This window comes from Strigops habroptila, chromosome 14, assembly GCF_004027225.2.
Source record: "Strigops habroptila isolate Jane chromosome 14, bStrHab1.2.pri, whole genome shotgun sequence".
NCBI classification, from domain to species: Eukaryota; Metazoa; Chordata; class Aves; order Psittaciformes; family Psittacidae; genus Strigops; species Strigops habroptila.
The window spans coordinates 152,984-175,764 of NC_044290.2; the positions used below are offsets into that span (position 1 = coordinate 152,984).

Below are 22,781 nucleotides of genomic sequence, written 5' to 3' on the forward strand. Positions count from 1 at the left end.
CTGCATGGGACTGGCCCAGCCTGTGGAAAGTGTACTCCAGCTCCTCAGCCTGGCTGGACTGCCCTGGTCAGAAAATGAGCTCTTACTGTTGTCCTCGTTGACAAGTCCGTAACTGACTTCATAAGCTGTGATCTCCCCATTGGTTTCTGCAGGCTCAGCCCAGCTCAGCTGTGTCACAGTGGAAGACACAACGTTGAAAGCCAAGCGGCCGGGCTCACTGGGGACTGGAAAGGCAAGAGCAAAGGATCCAGGTTACTGTGAGTCAGGAGCCAGTACACACAAATGCCCAGAGATTCCCAGATCATAGCTGGGTTGCAGTGGGAGGAACTCCATGCTTGTCCTCAAGACCATGAGAAGCTCAGGGCTGGAGCCCTGACCCCGTGCTGGGTGCACAGGCACCAACTTGCTCCCACATCATGGGAAACAAAGTGTAGATTGGCTCACCGTCCTCAAGCGTGTGGCAGTGGATGATGTCAGAGTAAGCACCTTCACCCATGGTGTTGTAGGCACAGACTTGCATCTCATAGTCGCAGAAGGGGTAGAGGTTACTCAGCTCTACTGATGGTGCTTTGACATCGATAAGATGGGCTTCTGACTCGGGGTCCCCCTGGATCCAGTATTTCACCTGGCAAAGCAAGAGCAAGCCATGATGCCTTCAGATCCCCACCATAATGAGTGCGAAATTCCCCATCTCTTACTAGATCTGCTCTGGGAAACCCAGGGTGTTGTGCCATTCCTCTGAAGTGAGAGGCCAGAATGATGTGGGCATTTCATAGTAAGTGATGGAAAGGGAGATGAACCCCCTAGGAATCTTTCCTGCAAATCCCACATCCACCCAACAATGGTCCCTCAGAGATGGAGGGGCCCAGAAGCGATGAGCTTGTTTCCTCCTTTGGGCATCTTCTCCCCATATTTTCGGTACAAATGACTGTGTGTGTGAAACACCTGCAGGACAGGATTCACACCCTCCCCGGGGATCCAATCACTCCTTACCTTGTACCCCAGAGGTTTTCCTGGTGGAGGAAACCAGCTGAAGCTGATTTCCCTGGAGCTGAGAGCTTTGGCATTGGGATTAAGTGGTGCACTCAGGCGGCCTTTTGGGGACTGGGAGACCTGGCCCAGGCCAGTCATCGAGCTGACACCATCCACCACCTCTGCAGGCACAAGGAAGAAAGGTCACATTAGTGCTAGTCCCCCACACGGGACAAAAAGAAGTAAGTGTGCCTCTCTTCAGCACTTGTCCTGCCACCCCAAGCAGCAATTCTCAAAGCATTTCTGAGGGGTAGATCCCCATTATAGGGAAGGAAAACTGAGGCACTTCCTATTAACATTCCACAAAGCCACACAGCAAGCTGGCATGAGAGTTGGGCTCAGACCTCCCCCATCCTGCACCCTCCTGCTGCTCCTTACAGAATGCCTAGATAGGAAGAAATTAAGAGGCCACCTTCTTTCCTCTGAAAATCTTTAGCTCTGTCTGAATGTATTTAGTAATGCTTCAACATGTTGATCAGTTACCCTGTGCAGACATGAGAGAACACAGCGATGGGCAGAGCCTTCTCAAGTCACCCAGTTGCTTCTGGAAACCCACCAACTCCAGATGAGAGCTCTCTGGAGCCTCTCCAGCCCCTGGCGCCTGCCCCTGAAGTGGTTCTCGTTGGTCCAATGACAAGGGACTTTCTTGTACCCCCAGTATTCATGACCAGTACTGTGATAAATACCTTTATGTTACCAACCCACTTGATGACAATACTTACAGTTTTGCTTGCCCAGCCACAGGAACCACAAGCACAGCTCACGGCAATTCCCACCTCTCTCCTATTTTAATAGCTTTTTATTCAACCCCCCCGAGGAAAAGGAATGAAGAATCCACTCATATTTCCTTTTGCGAGGTAGATTATCCCTCCTCTCTCCACCCACTGTATATACCCACTAATGCCTCTAGAGGGAGGCCCAAATCTACCAGTCGAGGCTGGAGGAACCTCCTCGTTGCCACTTTTTGGGTGAAGAGCAGGGCTGGAGCTCCGTACACCACCTCGGGGTGGGCTGGTCCAGCGTGGGTGTCCCCCACCCCCTGCTACCATTCCCCACCGTCTGGCTGCCACCCCCTACCTGGGTCGGCGATGGTCACCGTGGTCTGGGGGTACCGGCCAATCTTGGTGCCATACTTGGGGTGGAGGAGATCAATAGCAAATTGCTTGAGCTGGTAGTTGTGCAGGAGGGTATCTATTTCAGTCAGCTCCAGCAAGGGGACCTGCACCTCCTTTCGGGTCTCCCCAGGCTGGAAGACCAGGTCACCCTCTGTGAAGATGTAGTCCTGGAGGACAAGGAAGAGGTGCATGATTGTAACTCACAGCATCCATGAGAAGATTCCGAGAGAGCTTCCCCTCAGTGGATCCCCACATGCCTTCTAGTGCCCTTAGTTCAGGGGGCAGCCTCTCAGGTTGCTGAGGCACAGAGAGCAAGGGATGAAGGAGAATGTTTGCCCTAGTGCTAACCTCAATCTTGGGTCTCCCCTCTCCCAGACACATCCCATTCGAGCCTGATCAACTGCTCTTTGCAGCCCTGGCGTCAGTTTCTTCCCAGCCCTCAGTGCCCACTCGTTCCTGCCTGCCAAAGTCAGGAGCATCACCCTTACTCTGCCATTCTTGGCGGTGAGATCCCGGGTCCTGTAGGTGACTTGGGATTTCCCGTTGTCTATGATCTCCCGGAGGACAGGGATCTTGGCCAGCTTATCAAAGCGACTGTGGGAATAGGCTGGCTGCAAGAAGGTGATGAGGCTGCTCGCTGGAAGGGGCAGGAGAGAAGAAATGTGTAGCGCAAATACATGAAGAATCACATTACAAACATGCAGGTGCACACAGAGTTCCTATCACCCATGAGTGTGCAGTGTGTATGAAATATCACTGCATGGGCTAGAGACTTCACTCCTGACTCGTTTTTCCTGCTCTAAACAACCAGATGAGAAGCAGAGGCAAACTGTCCCAAGTACAGCATTAACAGAAAAGAGGTTTTACTTTACTCCAGCAACCTATGAACTGGAGCACTAGAGACATATGGTCAACCCTAGATCTTCCACGGAATTGGTAGCATCTAAACTTGTGACAGTCAAATGTTTAAGTCTGTCACCAGGGATGACAATCCTCCTTTGGAAGCTTTAAAAGATGCTCTAGTTTAGATCCAGGTAAGATAGGAGTCACCAAGTAAATCTCTGGTCTGTGATCTGGGGGAAGCTCAGATACACAGGCTGAGCCTTCCTTAGAAACCATGAGTCCATCTGGACATAGGACACCCAAACACAAACACCTTTCATCTCGTGCCACGGTCGCAGCACTTCACCTTGTTCTTTGATGATGGTGATGCTAACAATCCTGCGTCCAATCTCTGCAATGCCAGTAGGTACATCAATGGCCTCTACCTGCAGTTGCTTCTCATCATCATCATCCTCCCTAATGAAGAGTGGGACACGCACATCCACCAGCTCCACAGCCTCTTGGAACTCCACCATCCCGTGAGCATCTGTGGGAAGGGGCAATGGTGAGCTGTGGGAAATGCCCCTCCTTGCCCAGCTAGGAGGCAGCACTGGGCTCTGCTCCCTACCTTGGTCTGAGGTCACAGTGTAATAACCTGGTGAAACCTTCAGGTCATTGAAAGCCTCGTGGGCAACATGCTTTTCCATCACTTTGATGATCTCTGGCTTGGCTGAGCGAGGGGCAGTGAGCACTGTGTCCACAATGGTGTGGTCCTGCCTGTGACCGGTAGGAAGAGAGAGCCAAGTAAGAGCTGAGGCCAGAGTTGCCCATCTCACGTAGCAGCTGGAGGGGCTAGTGAGTACATGGGGTAGTCACCCCACATGTGTGTGGACGAAGAGGGAGAAGCAGCACAAGAGAGGGCTGTAAATTTCTCTTACCTTTTCCCAGAATTGGGCTGTAACCTGGGCGGAGGGAAAAAAAAACAACAGCAAACTATCAGAGTGACTAATGCATTTGGGGAGACAAAGTTGGGCATGAATCACAGAATCACAGCCCTGTGCAGGTCTGAGCTGCAGCAACTGCCCTGTGGGTGCCATCCCAGCCTGCAGAGCCTGTGGCCCCATCACGTGTTTCCTCCTGCTTGGCTGCTCCCTTCAGCCCTGGGTTTCCTAATGCGATAATGAATGTGCCCAAAGGGAAGATCACATCTGGCCAGAGCTGTGGGGAGGGAATAACACTCCCCACTCAGTGCCAGCATCCCCAGACTCCTCTGTCCTGCACCAGGCACTTGGAACTCTGCATAGGGCTGAAACTTTCAAAGTCAATGGGAATTCTCCCATTGAGAACTATGTGACCAGGATTTGTCCTTATCTGTAGGAGTCTCAGGTCCAAAGCCAGATGCAGCTGAGATCACCTGCACAGATGGGTGGGCTCTGCTGTGCAGCCCTGGCTGGATGAAGCACCGCACTGGGCTCCTGCTTGTGCTGGGGGTGTCTCACAGCCCATGCTCCCTCCCAGCATCCCAAATTTCACACCCAGCCCTCCGGTCCACTCCCTCATCAGCATGACCCTGGGGGAACCCTGTCCCAAAGAGGATCTCTCCCACCGTGACTCACCTGAACTTGGTCTGCTGGAGCTTGTGGCAGCCAGGGATGTGCTTGAAAATGTCGTTCAGCTGAAAGGAGCAAGAGGGACTTTCACAACACAGCCCTTGCTGAACAGGGATGTGTTCAGCAAGCAGAAGCTGCTGCCAGCAAAGACGAAAGACAGGTCCCTCCCAGGTCCTCCCCTCTCACCCTGCCACACCAGGCAGAGACCAACACATTGTTTCTCCCCAGAACATGGCAAGAAGCTGCAAACTGAAGCCGAACAGGAGCTTCAAACCACATGTTCTGAAGCAAACTGCAATTCTCATCAAATGCTTTTGATAATTCTCACAATTGTGATCTTAAAATTTGTGCCTTCTTTCAGAAAGAAGAAATATTGCTTCTTCCTTTCAAGAGCTGTCTGGGTTCACAGGAAAGGGGCACTCCTTCCCCAGCATCGCAGACAGCCCCTCAGCATGGCTGTCCCCCAGTGCCACCCGAAGGCCCCCTCACGCCCAGCTCGTACGTTCTCCTCCACTTCCTTGCGCAGCTGCTCACACTCTCGAGTGTCCGGCTTCACCAGGTTCTGCGTGAAAAGCCGGGTCAGCCTCAGAGACAGCCCATAGGGAACTGGAAAGAGAAATTCCCGAGTCAAACTCCTTCCTTTTTGGTCAGAGAAATAACCCAGCCAAAAGTTGGAAGCATGAGGACACACACTGATGCTTGGTATCCAGATCTCATATTGCTAGCACCCAGCAGAGAAAACCCTCCAAGAACTGGAGGGCTAACTGGGAAGCTCTCTGCCAGATCCAGCAAAGGAACAGTGTACAGTGGTGGCTCTGGACTGATGAGCCAGCAAAATCAAGGCTGGGTTATTGAGCTAATTAGAGTAAGACACATGCAGGGTACATCCACCATGCAGCCAGGCTGTCAGGAGGTCTCCAAGGCTACCACCTGCTCTGCTACAAGGCTAGACACAGGAATGTGCTGCTCAGCTTCCCACAGGATGGAAGCAGATAAAGGAAGAACCTCTTTGCATTTGGGCTTGGAGGTAATGCCATGGCTGCTAAAGCTGGGGTCACCACCAAGGGTTCTTGTCCTTTGTGGAACCCACAGCATCTCCTCCATGCGCTGTTCCTCAATGGTGGCACTCACTGAGATCTTTAGGGTTGGCGGCAGCAAGGGAGGTGAAGCCCTGTTTGTGAACATTGTTGTTGATCTTCCAGCGGACGGTGTCGCAACCCTTAAGGGACCCACTGCGGACCATGGGCGTATCCAGGTGGTCAGAGGACATGAGGCCGTGGCGAAGCATGTAGTGGTCCTCCTTGAAGCCAACAGTGCGACCTGCAGAGCCAGGGGCAAGGTCAGAGTCTGGACAAACTGGGACAATGCCAGCCATCAACTTCCCAACATCTGAGATGTTGTTCTGGGGAGTCTTTAAGGCTTCCACCATGCTAAAGGTGTTAAGATGCCAGGAGTGGAGTGCAGTGGAGAGGGCAAGGGGTGTCCATGAGTGTGGAGAACACCAGCTAGGTATTACAAGGGACACTGGTCAGGGAAAAGCCAGCAGTGGGATTTCCAGTAGGGCACACCAGGCTGTGGGGCAGGAAGGAGCAGTGGAGCAGCAGCTCAATGGCTCCTTGGCTGAGGCTTTCTGCCAGGAGCTTTTCCACAGATCCACCTCTCCAACTCAGACAAGAGGAGGAGGGATACTCATCCCAGCACCACCCCCAAACTGGGAAGACAGTGAACACCACAGATCCCTCTCCCCCCAGTTCAAACCGTTGGTACCTTGTGCGCAGCAGGGAAGCAGAGCCAGGCAAGCCTAGAAAACAAATGCCAAAGACACAATCACTATGTGGTCAAGAGCAGAAAACCCCACATCTTCAGCTGGGAGGATTCTTATCATCAGGGATGGGTGAGTAGCAGATGGATGGAGCTCTGGAATCTGATTGTAGCCAGATATCACTTCAGTGGGAGAAATCCCACCACAGCTTGTGTCAGCAACAGCAGAGGTGCTGGATACCACTGGGACCCAGCCCCTGCCAATCTGGTCATGCTGGAGGCTGGGTTGATTCTGGAAATTTATCATGATTTTGGCCTTTATGTGGTGCTCTCCCAAGGCTGGAACAACTGGCTGAGGCACCCACCTTGCAGCAGGCACAGAACTTCCAGCAGAGCAGCAGCAGCAGCCCCAGGAGCAGAATGAGGAAGATGAGCAGCGGGATGAGCCAGAGGAAGTTCCCCGGTGGGCACTCTGCAAGTGACAGCAACGTCACACCCGGGGTGTGCAGGAAGGGAGTGGGGAGGCAGGGACACAGGGGAAAGGCTGGACTACATCTCTTTGAGGGGTGGGGCAGCCTGGTTAAGCGCTCACTTAGTGCTCACAATGAAAAGTGCTGTTCAGGGAGAACTCTGGGCACCCTGTGCCAGCGCCTCACCACCCTCACAGAGAAGAACTTCTGCCTAAGGTCTCATCTAAATCTCTCCTCTGTCAGCTATCCCACCTCTCCGCTCACATCCAGCCATCTGAAGGTGCTATTCAGCATCTCACATCAATCCCTGCCCATGCTGGCAGTGAAAAGGCATTGATGTCTAAAGGTGCTAAATGCTACACTCCACTCCTTGCAGTTCATGTGACAGCCAGTCACCCACCCGTGTCATGCAGGAAGGCGGACAGGGACATACTACATGAAGCTGAGCCTGCACAGAGGCACAGCAAAGGGACAAAGCAGGGATCAGAGGTGCTGTGGAGCAGGTCACTGCTGATGCAGACCCGAGGCTGGACACCCCTTCTGCCAGGTCCCTGCTCACCTTTTTTCTTCTGGACATGGACAGTGGTGTTGGGGAGGACATTGGGATCTCCCTCCAGGGTGTAGTGGTATGTGCAATCGTCGTCCTCATCCTGGAATGAGCAGTATTCACTGGCCTCCTCTGCAGAGGGAGGGGAAATGGTTGCAGAGTCATCAGGACCAGAAAAGCTCAGAGAGCAGCCCCACATGCTCACACCTATGGGGCAGGGCCCACAGGAGACACACCACATGCATCTGCTCCCAGCTTCCTTCTCCTGATACCTTTCTTTAGCTCTTCCACCATCTGGAGCTGGAGGTGGCACGTGCTGCAGTTCCCTTTCATATTGCCTGTTCCCCAGGCCTGGCAGCGAACGCAGTCCCGGATGCTCTCACACACAGCCTGGAAGCCCTGGGCAGAGACCGAGGTGGGATAGTCAGGAGAGCCCAAGGGAGGACATCGCCTCTGAAAGGCAGAGCTGGAGAGGCAACACTGCATCCTCACCCCAGTGCCAGGGCAAGGGCAAAAAGAGGAATCACAGCAAACATGCAGTTAATGAAGGATTTATAAGCCCAGGAGCCCAGCACAGTGGCTCCAAAATCTCTTATACCAACAGCTTGCATTGGGCAGTGATTAGATCTTCTCCAAGGGTTTTAGGTGGCCTTTCCAAAATACGACCAAGCCAGCTTTCTCCAATCCCACTGTGGCATTAGCCCATATTTGTCAAAAGGGAAACCGAGGAACCAAACTATGAAATATGGTTTTTTTTTCCAGTCTTGGGGCAAATTGGAACAAGCCAGGAGTCGAGCTTCAAACCTCTGCCCTTCACCAGTGTTCAGATAAACAGACATTCAAGAGTTGCTGTTGGTGAAGAGCAAACTGTGGGCAGAGAAAACCCACAGCTACAAAGCAGTTCCCATAGCAGACCCATCCTGGCCACCGGACGCAGGACAGGCAAGACTAACCCCTGCTCAGGATTTTGTTCCTGACCGAGATGTGCCTTCATCTCTGCTTTGCTTTCCTTCCCTGGAGCATTGCATAGAAGTGGTAAACCCAGAGGGATCCCAGGCTGAGCCTCACCAGGGAGTAGCTGATTTCGCAGGTGGAGCTGGTGTACAGCGAAGCCTTGTCACAGATACATCTGCCGCATTCACATCTCCCATGATTATTGCAAATACCCTGGGAGGGAAGAGGTGACAGTCAGTGCCCAAGAGCAATTGCAGACATGCAGCGCACTGGGGGTCAGCAGGGTGCCAGCTCCCAGTGGCCCTGAGCATCAGGGCAGTTTGCTGCAGCCCTCGCTGGTCTGACCGGCCCCATGCTGGCAAGGCAGCACCTACCCCTCTGCTGTCGATGCAGGTGTCGTTGCTCGTGGGGCATTCGCAGCCTGGCCCCTCCCAGCCGCTCTCACACACACATGCACCCTTGGAGCAGCGGCCACGATCTGCCATGCAAGAGGAGGAATTGCCCAGGGCCAGAGCTGTGCTGCTCCCCTGGCCCTGCCTGCAGCTCTCATGCCTTCTTTAGGGTACAAAGGGGCAGCAAACAGTCTCCAGCACACCCTCCCTGCATGTTTGCAAGTGCAGAGTCCCCACAGCCCACCGCTGGTCACTCAACCCCCCCGTGCCAGTGCCACCAACCCAGGGACACCCCATCTGTGCCACCAGGACAGAGCGGGACATGGCACATTGAATGGCGGGGGGCTTCTGGGGGTGGTGGGGCTGCTCTCACCATTGCAGAGGAAGCCGGAGGTACGTGGGCACTGCAGGACATCGTACTGGCAGAACGCCCCATCGAAGCGCTGCGTCAGGTCCTCGGAGTAGCACTGGCACTTCCCACACAGGCACTCACCCCGGCCTGAGCACGGCTCCACATCCCCAGGGCGGATGCAGACTTCGTTGTTGGGGGAGGATGCTGGGGAGCAGTCACATGTGTCCCCTCGCCTGGTGGGAAGGTGATGGTGCTGAGAGGGGCAGGAGCAGAGCGCAGGACAGCAGGGTCCTGGGCAGGATGCCCAGGGCATAAGCATGTCATCGGGGATCCCCATACCCAGCAGGAACCCTGGGAGGGGTATGGAACTGGGCGAAGTCCTTACCAGCCCGGATGGCAGATGCACTGTCCACAAACAAAGTCCCCATGGAAGCTGCACATGGGTGAGTTAAACTCTTGTTGCTGTAAGAGAAGACAGAATGGACATTGCCGAATGAGCTCAGCTGCCCCCAAGACCATTTCACGAATTAGAAAGGCAGATTTGGAGCAAAGTTTTGCCCAAAAGGCTGAGCTCTGCTACAGGACAACATGCCCAGCTTGGTGCAGCGATGAAGATCTCTTTGGCCAGGTTGAGCCTCTGCTGAGCAACAGTGAGGGGTCAAGCAGGACTCACATGTGCCAGCCATGCATTCCCACCCCAGGCTGGCCAGGAGGAGGACACCTCTCTGCAACACCCCCCCACCAGGTACCTGTTCACAAGGACACATGTCACAGATGACAGAGGCTGTGATTTTGAGGCTGTCACTCAGGGATGTGGGTTTCACTTGGATAACTCCCTGCCGGTCTCTCTCAGGGAGGCTGCAGACGTGCTGCCCGCCAACGTACTCAAGCGCCTTAATGCGCACATTGAACTTGCCCTGAAGGAAGAGACACACCACAGGGGTGAACCAGCTCTTCTAGACCACAGCTTGGCCAGACCGACCCCAGCTGAAGAAGGAAGGAGAGATGCAGCTCAGCCCCTCACACATGGCTTCCCTGCAGGGCCATTCAAGGACTTACCACTTCCCCACGGGTAATGTGGAAGGAGCCAGATTCTGTCTTTTCATACATCAAGGAGGTGAACTCTGTCTTCATGGCTTTGGGGACAAAGTCAGCCCGGATATCCATCTTGGTGCGGATTCGCTGGGTGGCAGAAGATAACCACATTGATGTTCAGCATTACACCTGTAACCACACCATGGCCTGCCCAAGAGGGGCTGCATCCTGCCTGCTTTCCTGCTCAGGAGGTGCCCAGCCTTCTGCCTTCCCTGGGAGTGAGAGCAAAGCCTCAGAGAACACCATTACCTCAAAGGCTGTGCGGAGCAGCTCCACGATGTTGGAAGAGTCCTCCTGGAGCACTCCAATCTCAGAGATGGGGAAATACTTGTGCAGCTTCTGCAGAGAGACAGGAGCCCCCTGAGCCAAGGCCTTGAGAAACCTCCTCTAGCAATGAAGTGGGCTCTGCTTTGAGCAGGGCTTGGACCAGAGACCTCCAAAGGTCCTTTCCAACCTAAATTACTCTCTAGCTCTGTGTTGCCACTGCTTTACAAGAAACAGACACCAATATGAGGAAAACTCTAGGACCCCAGATTCCTGCACCCAGTAATACATCCTGAGACCTCCCATGACCCAGAGCAGCCCCCTAACACACTGTGGCACCCTTCCAAAGTATCAAGGTGTTGGTTTAACACTTGGGGACAAGAGATAGGAGAACACTTTCTCCTCAAAGCTGAGCTGCAGGCAGAAGAGCAATAGTGCTGAAGAAAATATACGCTGACATGGCACCACTGCCACAGTCTCCTCACCTCATAGTAGCTGTAGGAGTGGTTGGTGACAGCAAAGATGGGGATGATGTTGTGTTGGCCTAGCAGGCGCACCAGGGTGGGCACTGAAGGATAGTCCTGTTTGGTATCATACACATATGTGCCATTGGCATCTAGGTGACAGTGCTCATCATTTCTTGCCAGGATTCCTGCCAGGACGTTGGTACCATCAGCTTCATAGTGAAAGGCAGATTCAGTGGAGAAGACAAGCAGGTGAGTGCTGTCCTTCCTCCAGCCAATCTTATCCTACAGCCAGGGAGAGGGGGAGAAGGAACCTTTATCTCTGTGCCCCCCCAAACCACTGCACAGCACTTGCAACTGCTGGCAGGACAGCACTGGTGGGAGCTGGAAAACCCAAGGGACAAGGCACCACCGCCACTTGGCAGCTAACGCAACAGGCTACATGGCTCTGACCAACAGGTCTCCACTTCCCCATCTGCATCCCCAATGCATAGGATGTCTCCCAGCAGCTCAGTCCCAGTAACATACATAGAATCATAGAATCAACTAGGTTGGAAAAGACCTTTAAGATCATCAGGTCCAACCATTACCCCAGGACTGCCAAGGCCACCACTAACCCATGTCACTGAGGGCCTTGTCTACCCGGTTTATGAACACTTCCAGGGACGGTGATTCCACCACTGGCCTGGGCAGCCTGTTCCAATGCCTGACCACCATTTCCATGAAGAAATTTTCCCTAATATCCAGTCTAAACCTCCCTTGGTGCAGGGGGCAAGCCCATGCTTTTCTGGACATGTTTGGAGCTGTGCTTACCCCTCAGCCAAATGGCCAAGCCCAAGCAAGCTGTTTTCCTGGGAGCAGAGTTTCACCACCATAGGCACAAAGGGGGACAAAGCAAAGAGCACACACAGAGTGCCCAGCAAGCAGCTCCTGTGCTGCGGATCAGACACTAGAGATACACACACAGATAGTCTAAGATCTAGAAAAAATTTGGAATGCAAAACAACTCGGCACCAGGAGCATGTGGCTGGGATGGCAAGACATATAGCAGTGAACACACAGTTGAACATATAACCTCCCAGGCTCCCAGCTGTAGCTGAACATATAACCTGAGGTCTCTGGCTCTCTTGTCAGCCGCCCCGCGTGCTGCTCTTTTGTTCATCACCCAATATCAAGAAGATCCACCGATTAAAACCAGGCTCCTGCCCACATGGCTCCTGCATCCCTGGCCACCATCACCTTGCAAACAGCTGTCTGCAGGATCGCATCAAAGCCGCCCTCAGGGGCATCAAGGTTGCCGGAGATGCGCTCTTTCCTGAGCTCCTGGCTGAAGTAGTTGATATTGCTGGTCAGACGGATGACATTCTTGAATGAGAAGGGGGAATCAGCATTGTTCCAGGGCTCACGGAGCCTAGGAGAGAAGGGGAGAGCAGCATTTGTGCAGGTGGCAGGAGCAAAAGGATGCTTGGGTGCAAGGAGAGGATATGTGGGGACTCCCAGGGGCTTGGGAATCCCTCAAGGGAAGACATGAACTTCAGTTGGCAACCATAAGCACTGAGAGGTAGAATGGGTGAGGGCAGAGATGGAGGAGAAGACATTCAATCTGTTGTGGCAGAGCAGGGAGAGTCTGAAAGCCGAGGACACTGCTGGCACTGGCATGGTTAATGCAAGCCCTGAGCACAAGGTGGGGAGGCCAAGGGAGACATTTGCAATGAAGGGAGAGAAATGAACAGAGGCTCTTGCACGGCAGAGAGATCAGGAAAGCCACGGAGAAACAGACGGTGCCTGCCCTCCCCTCTGCTCCCATCCCAGGGACCCATTGGCCTCACTCACTTCTCAGGTCTCATATCTGTCTGAGGGGATGAGACTTTGTCCACAAACTTGCCAAATCCAATGGTGTAATTGGAGGTCAGGGCTTGCAGGAACTCCGCTGGAAGGAGAAGACGCGAGAGAGGAGGAGACACATGAATAAAGAGACATAAGTGAGGTTGCTGCTCCAGGGAAATAAGTCCTTTCCTGGGCATCTTCTCTGCTGGTCAGGTCTAGACTCCCAAACAGTCAGCTTTTAAGCCCTTTGGGCTTGTGGCTTGTCTCTTTTGGGGAGAAACCTATACCACCTTTGGTAGCCCCCTTTCCAAGGCTGGAGCTTCTGCAGTAGTGTAAACCACACCTATCAGTTCAGATGCCAGAGCCACTGCACAGATCAACTCTGCAGGGCACCAGCCCCCATGCTGGCCTGAAAGGAGACAGCATCATGCATAAGGATCCCTACACAGCCAGGAGAGACAGCCCCCCTCTTCCCTCTCCAAAGCAGCAATAATAAGAAATTCTAATTAAAATAGGCATTTCTCAGCTTTTTGCCAGTTGCATTCCTTTCTCTGGTACTGGTAAGAACTCCCAGCTGCAGGCAGGAGTGAGCTGCCTGCCTTTGTCAGCACAGGAGCTGGCTCCCCTATTCTCCCAGTGCTGGTCTCACCTAGGTTTTGGCCCATGCTTTTGAGGTTGTCTAGATCATCAGACATAGAGTAGGAGAAGTCCATGAGGATGTAGAGATCCACAGGGCTCTCCAAGGGCTGGAAGACATCCATGTCGAAGCTCATCTCCTCCCCAGCTCGCAGTCGCATGAACATGCCCTGGGGAGACACCTGGGTTCTCTGCAGTGATGTGTTGATACTGAAATTCTGTGAAGAAAGTGATGTGAAGGGGATGGACTCCACTTCCTATGCAGATGCAATGAGGAGGAGTCAAGGACCAGGGAGATATCTGGGAAGTGGAAAGGCAGGGATGCTCATGCTCCCTTCCCTCAGGTACAGCTGGGGACTGAAGGCAACCTCCCCCATGTCCACATGTGCCCAGGCTGCGCACCTCCTCTAGACCTTGGCATTTTGCTTACATCTGTTTTGCCTGAAAAGCCACACAGCCCTAAGCAATCAGGTCTGTTGTCAACAGGTTCTTCAGCTAGCAAAAGCAGACCATTTTTTGAGTAGACCCTACATGAAGAGAGGTCTGGACTTCGTATTCTTCCTGCTGAAGACTCTATAGGAGGATGAAGGACTTGAAGGACGCTGGGAATGGTGGGATCCCTCAGGAGAAGCTGGGCAAGGGCTATCTCCCCAGCACCCACCTGCTGGGTCTGCATCTCGCCCCTGGTGTACACGATGCTGGCCTCCGCGCAGCCGTACCGCAGCAAGTTCTCCCGCAAGTTGCAACGAGGCTCTTCAAAGCTCTGCCAAGGGGAAAGAACATCACAGCCACTGAAAGCAGCAAATCCTCCGTGCAAGTGGAAAAGGCACTTGTGAGGAAACAAGGTCCTCTGCTGAGACCATTAGTGAGCCTCTGGGAGCAGGAGTAAGGCAGAGAGATGGAGATGAGTCTTGCACAGAAGAGCCAGTGTCCCCCCAGAAGCAGGGAAACGTGATGATCGGTGAGTTGCTGGGTTGTCTGAAATAAGACTCTGCCTCTATCCCTTGCACACACTGTTTCAGATCTGGCACACCAGCCTTTTCTGCTAAATCCTGCATTACTGCAGGCTTGCCCCAGACTCTCCTTCCTCCCATTTGTCCATACCAAAGGAAACCCACGTTTCAGCACTTCCCATACAGACCAGCTCTTTGCAGAGAGAAGCAATAGCCGGGAGCTGACCCTGCTCTTGGGTCCCTCTCCTAGCTCTCAGTAGGAGTCGTGGGATCCCTCTGTCAGCAGGCTGGGAAGCGGAGCCCCGGGCTTCCCCTGCAAGGTCTTACCTCATCAGTGCAGAAGGAGCAGTCCTTATCCACTCGGATGCACTCGGTACAGCTCTTTGCCTGGGACAGCACACAGCGGTTATCTACTGGGAAAGATAAGGGCATCAGGAATGGAGAAAACCATGGGAGGGCATGAGAAAGGCTGATCTTGTGCCTGGGTGAGTCAGTGGAGTTTTTGCCTGGCTGGTTAGTGGAAGCAGGCAACAAAACAGCAGTGGGGTAGTGAGAGAGGGTCCCCAGGTGCTGGGGGAATAGAAAACAGGAGGAAAAGCACACAACAGGTCTTATGAGGGTGCTGAGGCGCTGGCACAGGGTGCCCAGAGAAGCTGTGGCTGCCCCATCCGTGGCAATGTTCAAGGCCAGGTTAGATGGGGCTTGGAGCAACCTGCTCTAGTGGAAGGTGTCCCTTCCTGTGGCAGGTGGTTGGAGCTGGATGAGCTTTAAGGTCCTTTCCAACCCAAACCAGTCTGTGATTATCCATGTGAGGCCCAGTGTTTCTGAAGCCCAGGCGGGTTGTGCACAGTCCCCATGGGTCAGCACCAGGATAGACCCAGGCAGTCATACAACTGCTGCACTCACTTTTGCTTCTTTGGCAGAGGCCAGTGGCACAGAGCAGGGACAGGAAGAGCAGCCCAGCACACATCCGTGGCAGCACATCCATCCTCTTCCTCCTAAAACATATGGATTGCTATGTTGTGGAGAGCCAAGATGGAAACGGTCCTGGAGATAATAAGGGCAGCTCCTGCAGAGCCCCTGCAAGCCCACCCAGGGGAAGCTGATGCCTGGAAGCAATCTCTGACCTCAACAGGGCAGGGCATGAAACCAAAACCAAGAGCAGCTCATCCTCTGCTCAGGCATTTGCAAACGGCTCAAAGTCCCCAGCAGTGAGGCAGGGCAGGTGCCACACCACAGCACCCCTGTACCTGGAGCCAGGGTGCCTGCATTGATGGGATCAGTGCAGGCAGCCAGAGCCCAGGCTGCTCCTGGCTGGAGCCCAGCGCCATCTGCACGTGGAAACACCAACCAGGTCAACCTTGCTTTTTCCTGCAGGTTAAGGAAAAAAAAAATGAGGAGGAAAAAGTGACTGTCTACATTCTCCAAAAGCAAAACAGACCCCTCCCTTCAGCTACTTCCTATCGCACTAAGAGTTTCCAGGACGGTTGAACCAACAATAAATAGAGGGTGAGGCTTGGGAAATGCCAGACTTGGAGCTGTTGAACAAATCCATAGTCTTGAGAGCCAAGCAGCTACCCTCTGTCCTGTCCAGGGCAGCAGGACCCCTCGTGCAGATCCAAAGGCCAAATCCTAAACAGTGAAGCATTCCCCCTATACCTACATGTGGCTTCGAAAACTCAGTGCCATCCAGAAGTCAGCATTTGGACATGGTAAATGAAAGAGACAAAACTGGAACTTGAGTTCTGCAGCTGCTGTGCCAGACGGTGACTCTGTCACCTTGGCAGGGCAAGGAAGCAGTCAAAGCACAAAATCCAATGTAAAGACATCTCTAAAGCACCTCTTTTCTGGTAGATGCAAGTGTGAAATATAAGATTCGAATTAACTGTTTTATAGCTTCTTGCTGTGTAAGCCCTGACTAAAATAAGTGAAGAGAATGCAAAAACCATTTAAAACAGGGAAGGAAAAAGGGGATATTGTGTGCAGTAAAGACATCCAAGTTCCCAGGGGGACATCCAGCACACAGTCCAGTCACTTGGTGACTCAGCTACTAACAGCCTGACCTGGGGCCCAGGGAAACCCCTGGAAAGACCTGCTCTAGTCACAACAGCACTGGATCCCACTTGGCCTCTGGATCCTGCATCAGCCACTAAGGCCAGTGGAAATACATTGAACTCATGAAGCTGAGTACATGCAGAGTTCATAGTGGCACAGAGGTCCAACCAACATAGCATTGACACCAGGGGACATCTCCCTTGTTAAGATGTTTGGGGGAGCAAGAGGAGACCAGGAGAAAATGCTGGAGTGGTGGTCTGGGATGGGGTAGGGTGTCTGTGTGCAGCCATCAGCTCAGTTCCCTTTGTTCTCCATGATGGTCACTGGATACGTGGGTAATAAATGGCAAGATGTTGGTATCTCATTTATGATTTCAGCTGTGCCAGAGGGATTTTTCACAGCAATTAATGGCCTGTAGCTGAAATGTGAGAAATGTGGAAACTTCAGGTCAGCACATCTGCGGGGAAACCTGAAGAAGCTTTGCTGTTCCTCAGGACCTGGTAGCTAATATGCTGGTTTTCCTATGGGTAAAAGGTAGCCGATGACAAGGAAACCCCTCTGCTTCCCTCCTGCAGCCCCGGAGTTCAGCTCCCTGCAATGCCAACTGTCCCCAACCCAGGCTCTTTGCAGGTTTGGCTTTGGGTGGTCCCTGCGACTGGCTCCGAGGCCAGCAGTTGTCCTCACCTCTCCACATGCCTGTAACCTCCTTCAGCAACAGACCGCATGCCACCACTCGCTGGCAAACATTGGGTCCTTTCCCACCACGATGGGAAGACGAGAAGGTTTTGAAGCCATTTTGTGGATTTTGAAATCCCTTTTTCCCTTTCTCCACCCCAGTAAGCCCTGCCAGCCGCAGTGACCAATGCCTCAGAGACATGGGGAGGTGCCAATCAGAGGCGAGATGAAAGAGGAGGGAAGTCCTTTAACCCCACCAAGGGAAAAGCACAGTGAGACACCCCCCGAGCACTCAGCAAATCCCATCTCCCATCATGGGCAAAGGCCAGGAAGAGAGAATTGAGTATGGGGGAACAGACTGCTCAGCTCACGCACCCACCTTCCAAGGTGGCCTCAAAGCAAAGACCTAACTGATCCTCCTTTAACCCAAGTCAAGAAAGAGTCACCAAGGGATGGATAGACACACCCTAGGCCGTGGGCACAGGAACTGCTCTCATGTCTTTTCAAGTGCTAAGATAAAAGGCCATAAAACTCAGCTCAATAATAACATCCTGCTGCCCTGGGAGTCACCAGACTCCGAGGGTTGAGCTGGGCGGCTGCCAGCAGGCAGGGCACTGGTAACACAGAGAGAGCATTGCTGCTGCCGCGCAGCGCTGCAGGAACACAGCCCGCAGCGTTTGTGAGGAAGTCTGCAAGTGGCCATTCCTCAATTTCAGAAGTGTCCTCTGGAAGAGGAAACACCACTTTCATTTCTGAAAAGCTTCAGGGGTTTGGTTGGATTTTCATGTTGACAACAACAACAAAAAAAGTCGTGCAAAGCCAAGGAAAACAGGAGAGTAGCTCACGGCTGCACACACACATCCTACCCTGTCCCGGACCACCACTCCAGCATCTCCTCCTGGCCTCCTCCTGCTCTCCCAGCCTTTGCCTGCACCTCAGCACAGCCAACAGACCTGCTCCAGAAAGACCTCAGAAACTCCTGAGCCTGGAGAAGCCCACACTGGGCACCTCACCCTGCAAAAACATGGGATGCCTCAGACAAACTACTGGAACAATGAGGTGGAGGACCGGGTTGGAGTGACTAAGCTTCACCACTCTGTCCCATCCTCACCCTTTCCCAGTGCTGAGAAGAATACGGCTGAAGCTGTGCATCACTCCAGGGTGGACTAGGTGGAGGAACCAAGTTAACAGGTTATGATGAGCCACGAGGTCATGGTAGCAGCCTGGTCCCAGCTGCCATGTGGGGGATACCTGGCAGGTTGGGGACATGGGAGTGGGAAAACAAAGGAGATGCTCGAGCTCCCAGAGAAGCCTTTCCTCCCACTGGTGGGCATTGCCCTTTTTATGGCTGCAGACCCCTCATACTTGCCAGGGGTGCTTTGGGGCTGCATATGGGACTGACACCCTAGTAGATGGGAGGCATCTGTAGGAGCATGTGTTTGCCCACGTGTGCTGAGGACCACGGTGCTCACAGCATGCTGGTCGCCATGGTCAGCCTCAGCACAGGGCTTGGTGTCCCGAGGGAGAGCTAATAGCAATGGAGGTAAAGCACAACGGTAGCTGGGTGTCTCCACAGGGGCTATGGCCCCGCATCGCAGTGGCAGCCACAAGGGCTCATGCTGACTCAGTTCTCCTCCCCGGGCAGGGCGGCAGGCACATGGATCAGGGCCACAGCTCGTTTTCTCACTTCCCAGGCTGCTCCCTCCCCAGCACATGCAGCGGCACAGAACTGCCAGGAACTGTGCTCTGAAACTTGAAAATGATCAAGCCAGGTGCCCAGAAGGCTATCAAAAACTTGACTCACAAATCGAAGCATTGCTTAAACACAGACTCGTATTTGTCTTTGATTTTGACTCCCCTCTGCATCCATTTTCCCCCTTCCCCAGGTGTGCCTCCGCAGCCAGGAGGCTCCATGCAAGTGTCATTGTTTGTTGTTTCCAGCAAGAAGGGGGATCTCAGCCCTTGGGTCAAGCTCCAGACCCCAGAAAGCCCCTGGCATCCTCCAGCAAGAGATAAAACAGCAGGACTGAGCCTGGGGACCCACACATTGCTGCTGGGAGCAAGGGCGTAGCTGACAGCACCCTGTGCCAGCTGCAATACCATGTCTTCCTTCTACCCCCTGGGTTCGGGCAGGAGGAACCCTGAGGGGCTGGCAGCAAGGCCAGGACCCTGCCTGCGGGACTTGCCTGCATGCCAGCACAGCCCCGGGTCCCTCCTGTCCCCCACCTGCTGCTCTCAGCACATTCTCTGCTGCTTTGGCCCCAAGAAGATGCTTTTCTTCTCCCTCACTTCCATGAGTGCACCTCACCCGTCTTTTCCCTCACCTAACCTGCGCCTGTCTGCTCCCTCACACCAATCTTTCCACCCATTTCCCTATTTCCCATCCATTTCAGATCCACCAGCCCACATATACCCCGACCCCTACTGGCCTTTTCCTCCAGGGACACCCTCTACCCTTGCTCCCCCTCACAAAGGTTCTGCAAAAGAACCTCCGTGGGTTTAGTGGGTCCGAGCCACCTGCAGCCTGACCGCTTTTGCGCAGTTCCACCTATAAGAGCTTTCGCGGGGTGCCAGCTCAAACGCACTGACGCCTTTTCCCCCGGAAGCAGGACAGGCTGAGAGAGCAGCCTTTGAAACCTGCAACACAGGCTCCCCAGAGGGCTCTGCTCTGCCTTACCGCACTATGGTACCCCCACCTCTGCTCCACAGCCCCCCACCCAAATACCTGCAGAGGCAGCCTCTGCCCATGCAGCCCTGCAAAGCCCGGCTCAGTCACCAGCACTGCCCTTCCAGCTGGCTGAGAGGCACAAGGCAGTGTCCGACAGCCAAACCCAGAGGAAAAAGGGGAAACAAGCCGGCAGGGAGCCGAGCCCCTCGCTCTATGCCCTGCCCACCTGGAGGCTCCATGCAAGGAGCCTCCAGTGCCCAATTTCATCCCTCGGTTAATCAACACGGTGAAATTAAAGCAAGCTGGACACTAAAGAGCACAAATGAATTAATTCCACAAACCTCATTAGCGTTGAGTCTGACTCAGTGTCCAAATCCTCTGCTGCAGACCGAAAAACAGGCACCCACACACCAAGCCAAGAAATTCCTCTGAAGGCAGAGCGGGAATGTGCTGCTTTGCTGCCGCAACTTGATTTCCAGCCTTGGCCTTTTCTTTCTTCTTCTTTTTTTTTCCCCCTCCCTTATTTTCTGTCCCTTTTCTTTTTCCGGTTAAATGTCAACTTCCAGGCAGGCAGGGAGAGCAGGCAGACCTCAATCCTACATACCTCCCACTGATTTCTGTACCCTCCAGTCAAATATCGACTTTCTTCCTGCTCCTCTTGCCTCCCGAGCTGCCGCCTCTCCCTCCCGTGGGCCAGCAGGGAGGAAAGGTAGGAGCAGCAATAAATAAGATCAGGCCCCAGCTGAGGACGAGCTTTATCCCAGTTGGGAAGGGAAGAAGGGGTGCCCGTGACTCAGGGCTTGGCATTCCTTCCTCACACACCTGGATGGGCAGGCACAGCCTGCGCAGCCGCCCAGACCCTCCCTCTGAGCAAGCACCATCCCACAGGAAAAGGGCTGAGCGGGTGGTTGGAGAGGACTGTGGGGTATGGGCAGTGTCAGCTGCTTGGCTTTGCCTGTCTGCTGGGGGTTTCTCCTCCACATTTCCCACCGGCAGGAGCGGGGCTGTTAACCCCAGCGCACAGGTAGCTCCTAGCTGAAACATCAGGTAAGTTCCTGGCAAGACAACCACCCCCCAGCTCCTGAGCCCAGCCTCTGTACTGTGCTTGCAGAGAGGACAGATCCACATCCAGCTTTACCCAGGGCACAAGGACAACAGTCCACCCCACATCTGCAATAGGTCTGGCTTGTGGATCAATGCAACCCATTGTAGCACTGTGAGACCCACCCACACCTGCCCCTAATGCAGCCTACCAAGAATCCATGGTCCAAGGAGCAGCAATCCCACAATGGCTCCCAGCCCTTCTGCTGGGCTGGATCCCAAACCCCCTCCCCAGCCAAAGAACAGCAGGGGTTAGAGTTCAGGTAAGGTTATTTGTTCTGACTCACAGCACCCTTTTGCTTTAGAGCCTGGGGTTTGTCACAGCTCAGCTACACCTCCAGTGGTGCAGAGTGTACACATACCTGGCAGATGCAGTGGCAGAGGCTGTGTTTTAGCTCCCTGATAAATCCTCACAAGGAAAACCGCATTCCCTTCACTTCAACACAGACAACAGCAACAGCCAGATGAAAAGCTCACATATTTCCTGCCTGCTTTGGTGATTAAAAATATAAGCAGGGCACTTTTTGCCTCTGTTATTAATGTAGCATCACGGAGGCTGCTGATCGACTTCCTGATGGTGGTGACCAAGCACTGGTTCCAGTGAAAGTGAGGAGCGGGATTCCTTTCACTACAAGAAATATGAAGCTCAAATAAATATGTGTAAACTGATCAAGCCCGAGGGAAAAGGAAGATGGGCTTGTGCCATTAAAAACTGCAGGAAACGGGAAACAGGCAGGGGCACCGGCAGCTTAACTCTGGTATTTCCTAGTTTCTGAGCACTTGACTTCACACCCTTAACATGATCCTGGCCCTTTTAGAGATGCAATTTTCTATCTTTAAACAAAAATTCTGAAAATTAAGGAGCTTTGTTGTCGGGTTTTGTTAAACACCAACAGATATTTGCTGCAATGTGAGAGCTGGGACACGAGGCTCCGATGCTCACGCTGCAGCAGTGGCAGCTGGAGAAGAGCAGATTGGTACCAATGAGGGGCTGAAGGCAGAGGGTCCACACAGGGGACCATGTCAGGCCAGGGGTGTGAGCAGACAGACCACAACTGTGCCTGCTCACCTCCCCTGGTCCTCCACATGGTCCTGTCCACCAGCAGCTCACATCAGCCCCAGCCTACCTCTCTCCACCATAGTTCTCCTTTGCTAACACTGAGGAAATGCTGCTGGATACTAGAGTTAAAAAAGCCAATTTAGGCTACAAGCAAGAACCATATAACTAAAAAAAAAAAAACCAACCCCAAAAAACACCCCATCAGGAACCCTGGAGCTAATGAGAAAAGCATGGGAGCAGCTACCTTTCAGCACAGTATTCAGTGGCCTTGGTTTCTGGCTGCCCTCCTTTCTTCACCTGAGATGGAGGATGTCTTGCCTGCTGTAAACTATCTCTGGTGTCACCTACAGGCACTCTGACTGCCCCAGGGCTGCCTGACACCATCTCCCTCCCCTTCCTCCCTGCAGCAGCAGGGCAGGACCAGCTCCGCTCAGCATCTCCAGCTGTCACAAGCAGCCTGGTGGCCCACCACAGGTGCTGCCAGAAGAGCCCAAGATACTAATTTTGCATCCTTCTTAGGGACACTTTCCCCCAGCCCCTAAGAGATCTCTGAGGGCACAGAGCGTGAATCTTCCCAGACTTGTAGCTGACCTGTATTCAAGCAGACATTTGTGGGGCTGATAAAAGGTACTTCTCTGGTATCAAGACAACTCTACCACCAATCTTTAAGGCAACAAAGCAGAGAGGAGTTAGAAATTATCAGTAAGTGGTCATAAGAATTTAACAGGTTTCACTTCAGACTGGTTTGGGTTGAAGGGACCTCAAAGCTCATCCAGTTCCAACCCCCTGCCACGGGCAGGGACACCTTCCACTAGAGCAGGTTGCTCCAAGCCCCTGTGTCCAACCTGGCCTTGAACACTGCCAGGGATGGGGCAGCCACAGCTTCTCTGGGCACCCTGTGCCAGCGCCTCAGCACCCTCACAGGGAA

General features: G+C 53.4%; 1 protein-coding gene across 4 annotated transcripts in view; it reads right to left on the minus strand.

Moving 5' to 3' along the window:
- The window catches only part of ITGB4 (integrin subunit beta 4), a 32,529-nt gene extending 10,996 nt beyond the window's left edge, over positions 1 to 21,533 (minus strand). For 3 of the 4 annotated variants that reach the window (XM_030505931.1, XM_030505929.1, XM_030505932.1), the window contains exons 1-30: positions 20,034 to 21,533; positions 15,201 to 15,292; positions 14,622 to 14,707; positions 14,003 to 14,104; positions 13,355 to 13,559; positions 12,712 to 12,808; positions 12,118 to 12,289; positions 10,900 to 11,163; positions 10,400 to 10,489; positions 10,115 to 10,237; positions 9,805 to 9,972; positions 9,441 to 9,517; positions 9,077 to 9,288; positions 8,686 to 8,789; positions 8,426 to 8,524; positions 7,630 to 7,756; positions 7,370 to 7,489; positions 6,706 to 6,812; positions 6,347 to 6,380; positions 5,711 to 5,899; positions 5,082 to 5,185; positions 4,586 to 4,644; positions 3,908 to 3,931; positions 3,598 to 3,746; positions 3,337 to 3,516; positions 2,636 to 2,784; positions 2,110 to 2,314; positions 994 to 1,154; positions 445 to 625; positions 87 to 224 (exon numbers count right to left, since the gene is read on the minus strand). In XM_030505931.1, coding sequence (XP_030361791.1) covers positions 87 to 224; positions 445 to 625; positions 994 to 1,154; positions 2,110 to 2,314; positions 2,636 to 2,784; positions 3,337 to 3,516; positions 3,598 to 3,746; positions 3,908 to 3,931; positions 4,586 to 4,644; positions 5,082 to 5,185; positions 5,711 to 5,899; positions 6,347 to 6,380; positions 6,706 to 6,812; positions 7,370 to 7,489; positions 7,630 to 7,756; positions 8,426 to 8,524; positions 8,686 to 8,789; positions 9,077 to 9,288; positions 9,441 to 9,517; positions 9,805 to 9,972; positions 10,115 to 10,237; positions 10,400 to 10,489; positions 10,900 to 11,163; positions 12,118 to 12,289; positions 12,712 to 12,808; positions 13,355 to 13,559; positions 14,003 to 14,104; positions 14,622 to 14,707; positions 15,201 to 15,292; positions 20,034 to 20,038 — 3,823 coding nt within the window. In that variant the 5' untranslated portion in view covers positions 20,039 to 21,533. The remainder of the gene's footprint in view (positions 1 to 86; positions 225 to 444; positions 626 to 993; positions 1,155 to 2,109; positions 2,315 to 2,635; positions 2,785 to 3,336; positions 3,517 to 3,597; positions 3,747 to 3,907; positions 3,932 to 4,585; positions 4,645 to 5,081; positions 5,186 to 5,710; positions 5,900 to 6,346; positions 6,381 to 6,705; positions 6,813 to 7,369; positions 7,490 to 7,629; positions 7,757 to 8,425; positions 8,525 to 8,685; positions 8,790 to 9,076; positions 9,289 to 9,440; positions 9,518 to 9,804; positions 9,973 to 10,114; positions 10,238 to 10,399; positions 10,490 to 10,899; positions 11,164 to 12,117; positions 12,290 to 12,711; positions 12,809 to 13,354; positions 13,560 to 14,002; positions 14,105 to 14,621; positions 14,708 to 15,200; positions 15,293 to 20,033) is intronic. The other variant, XM_030505933.1, reaches the window with a different exon arrangement.
- Between the last annotated feature and the right edge of the window lie 1,248 nt (positions 21,534 to 22,781).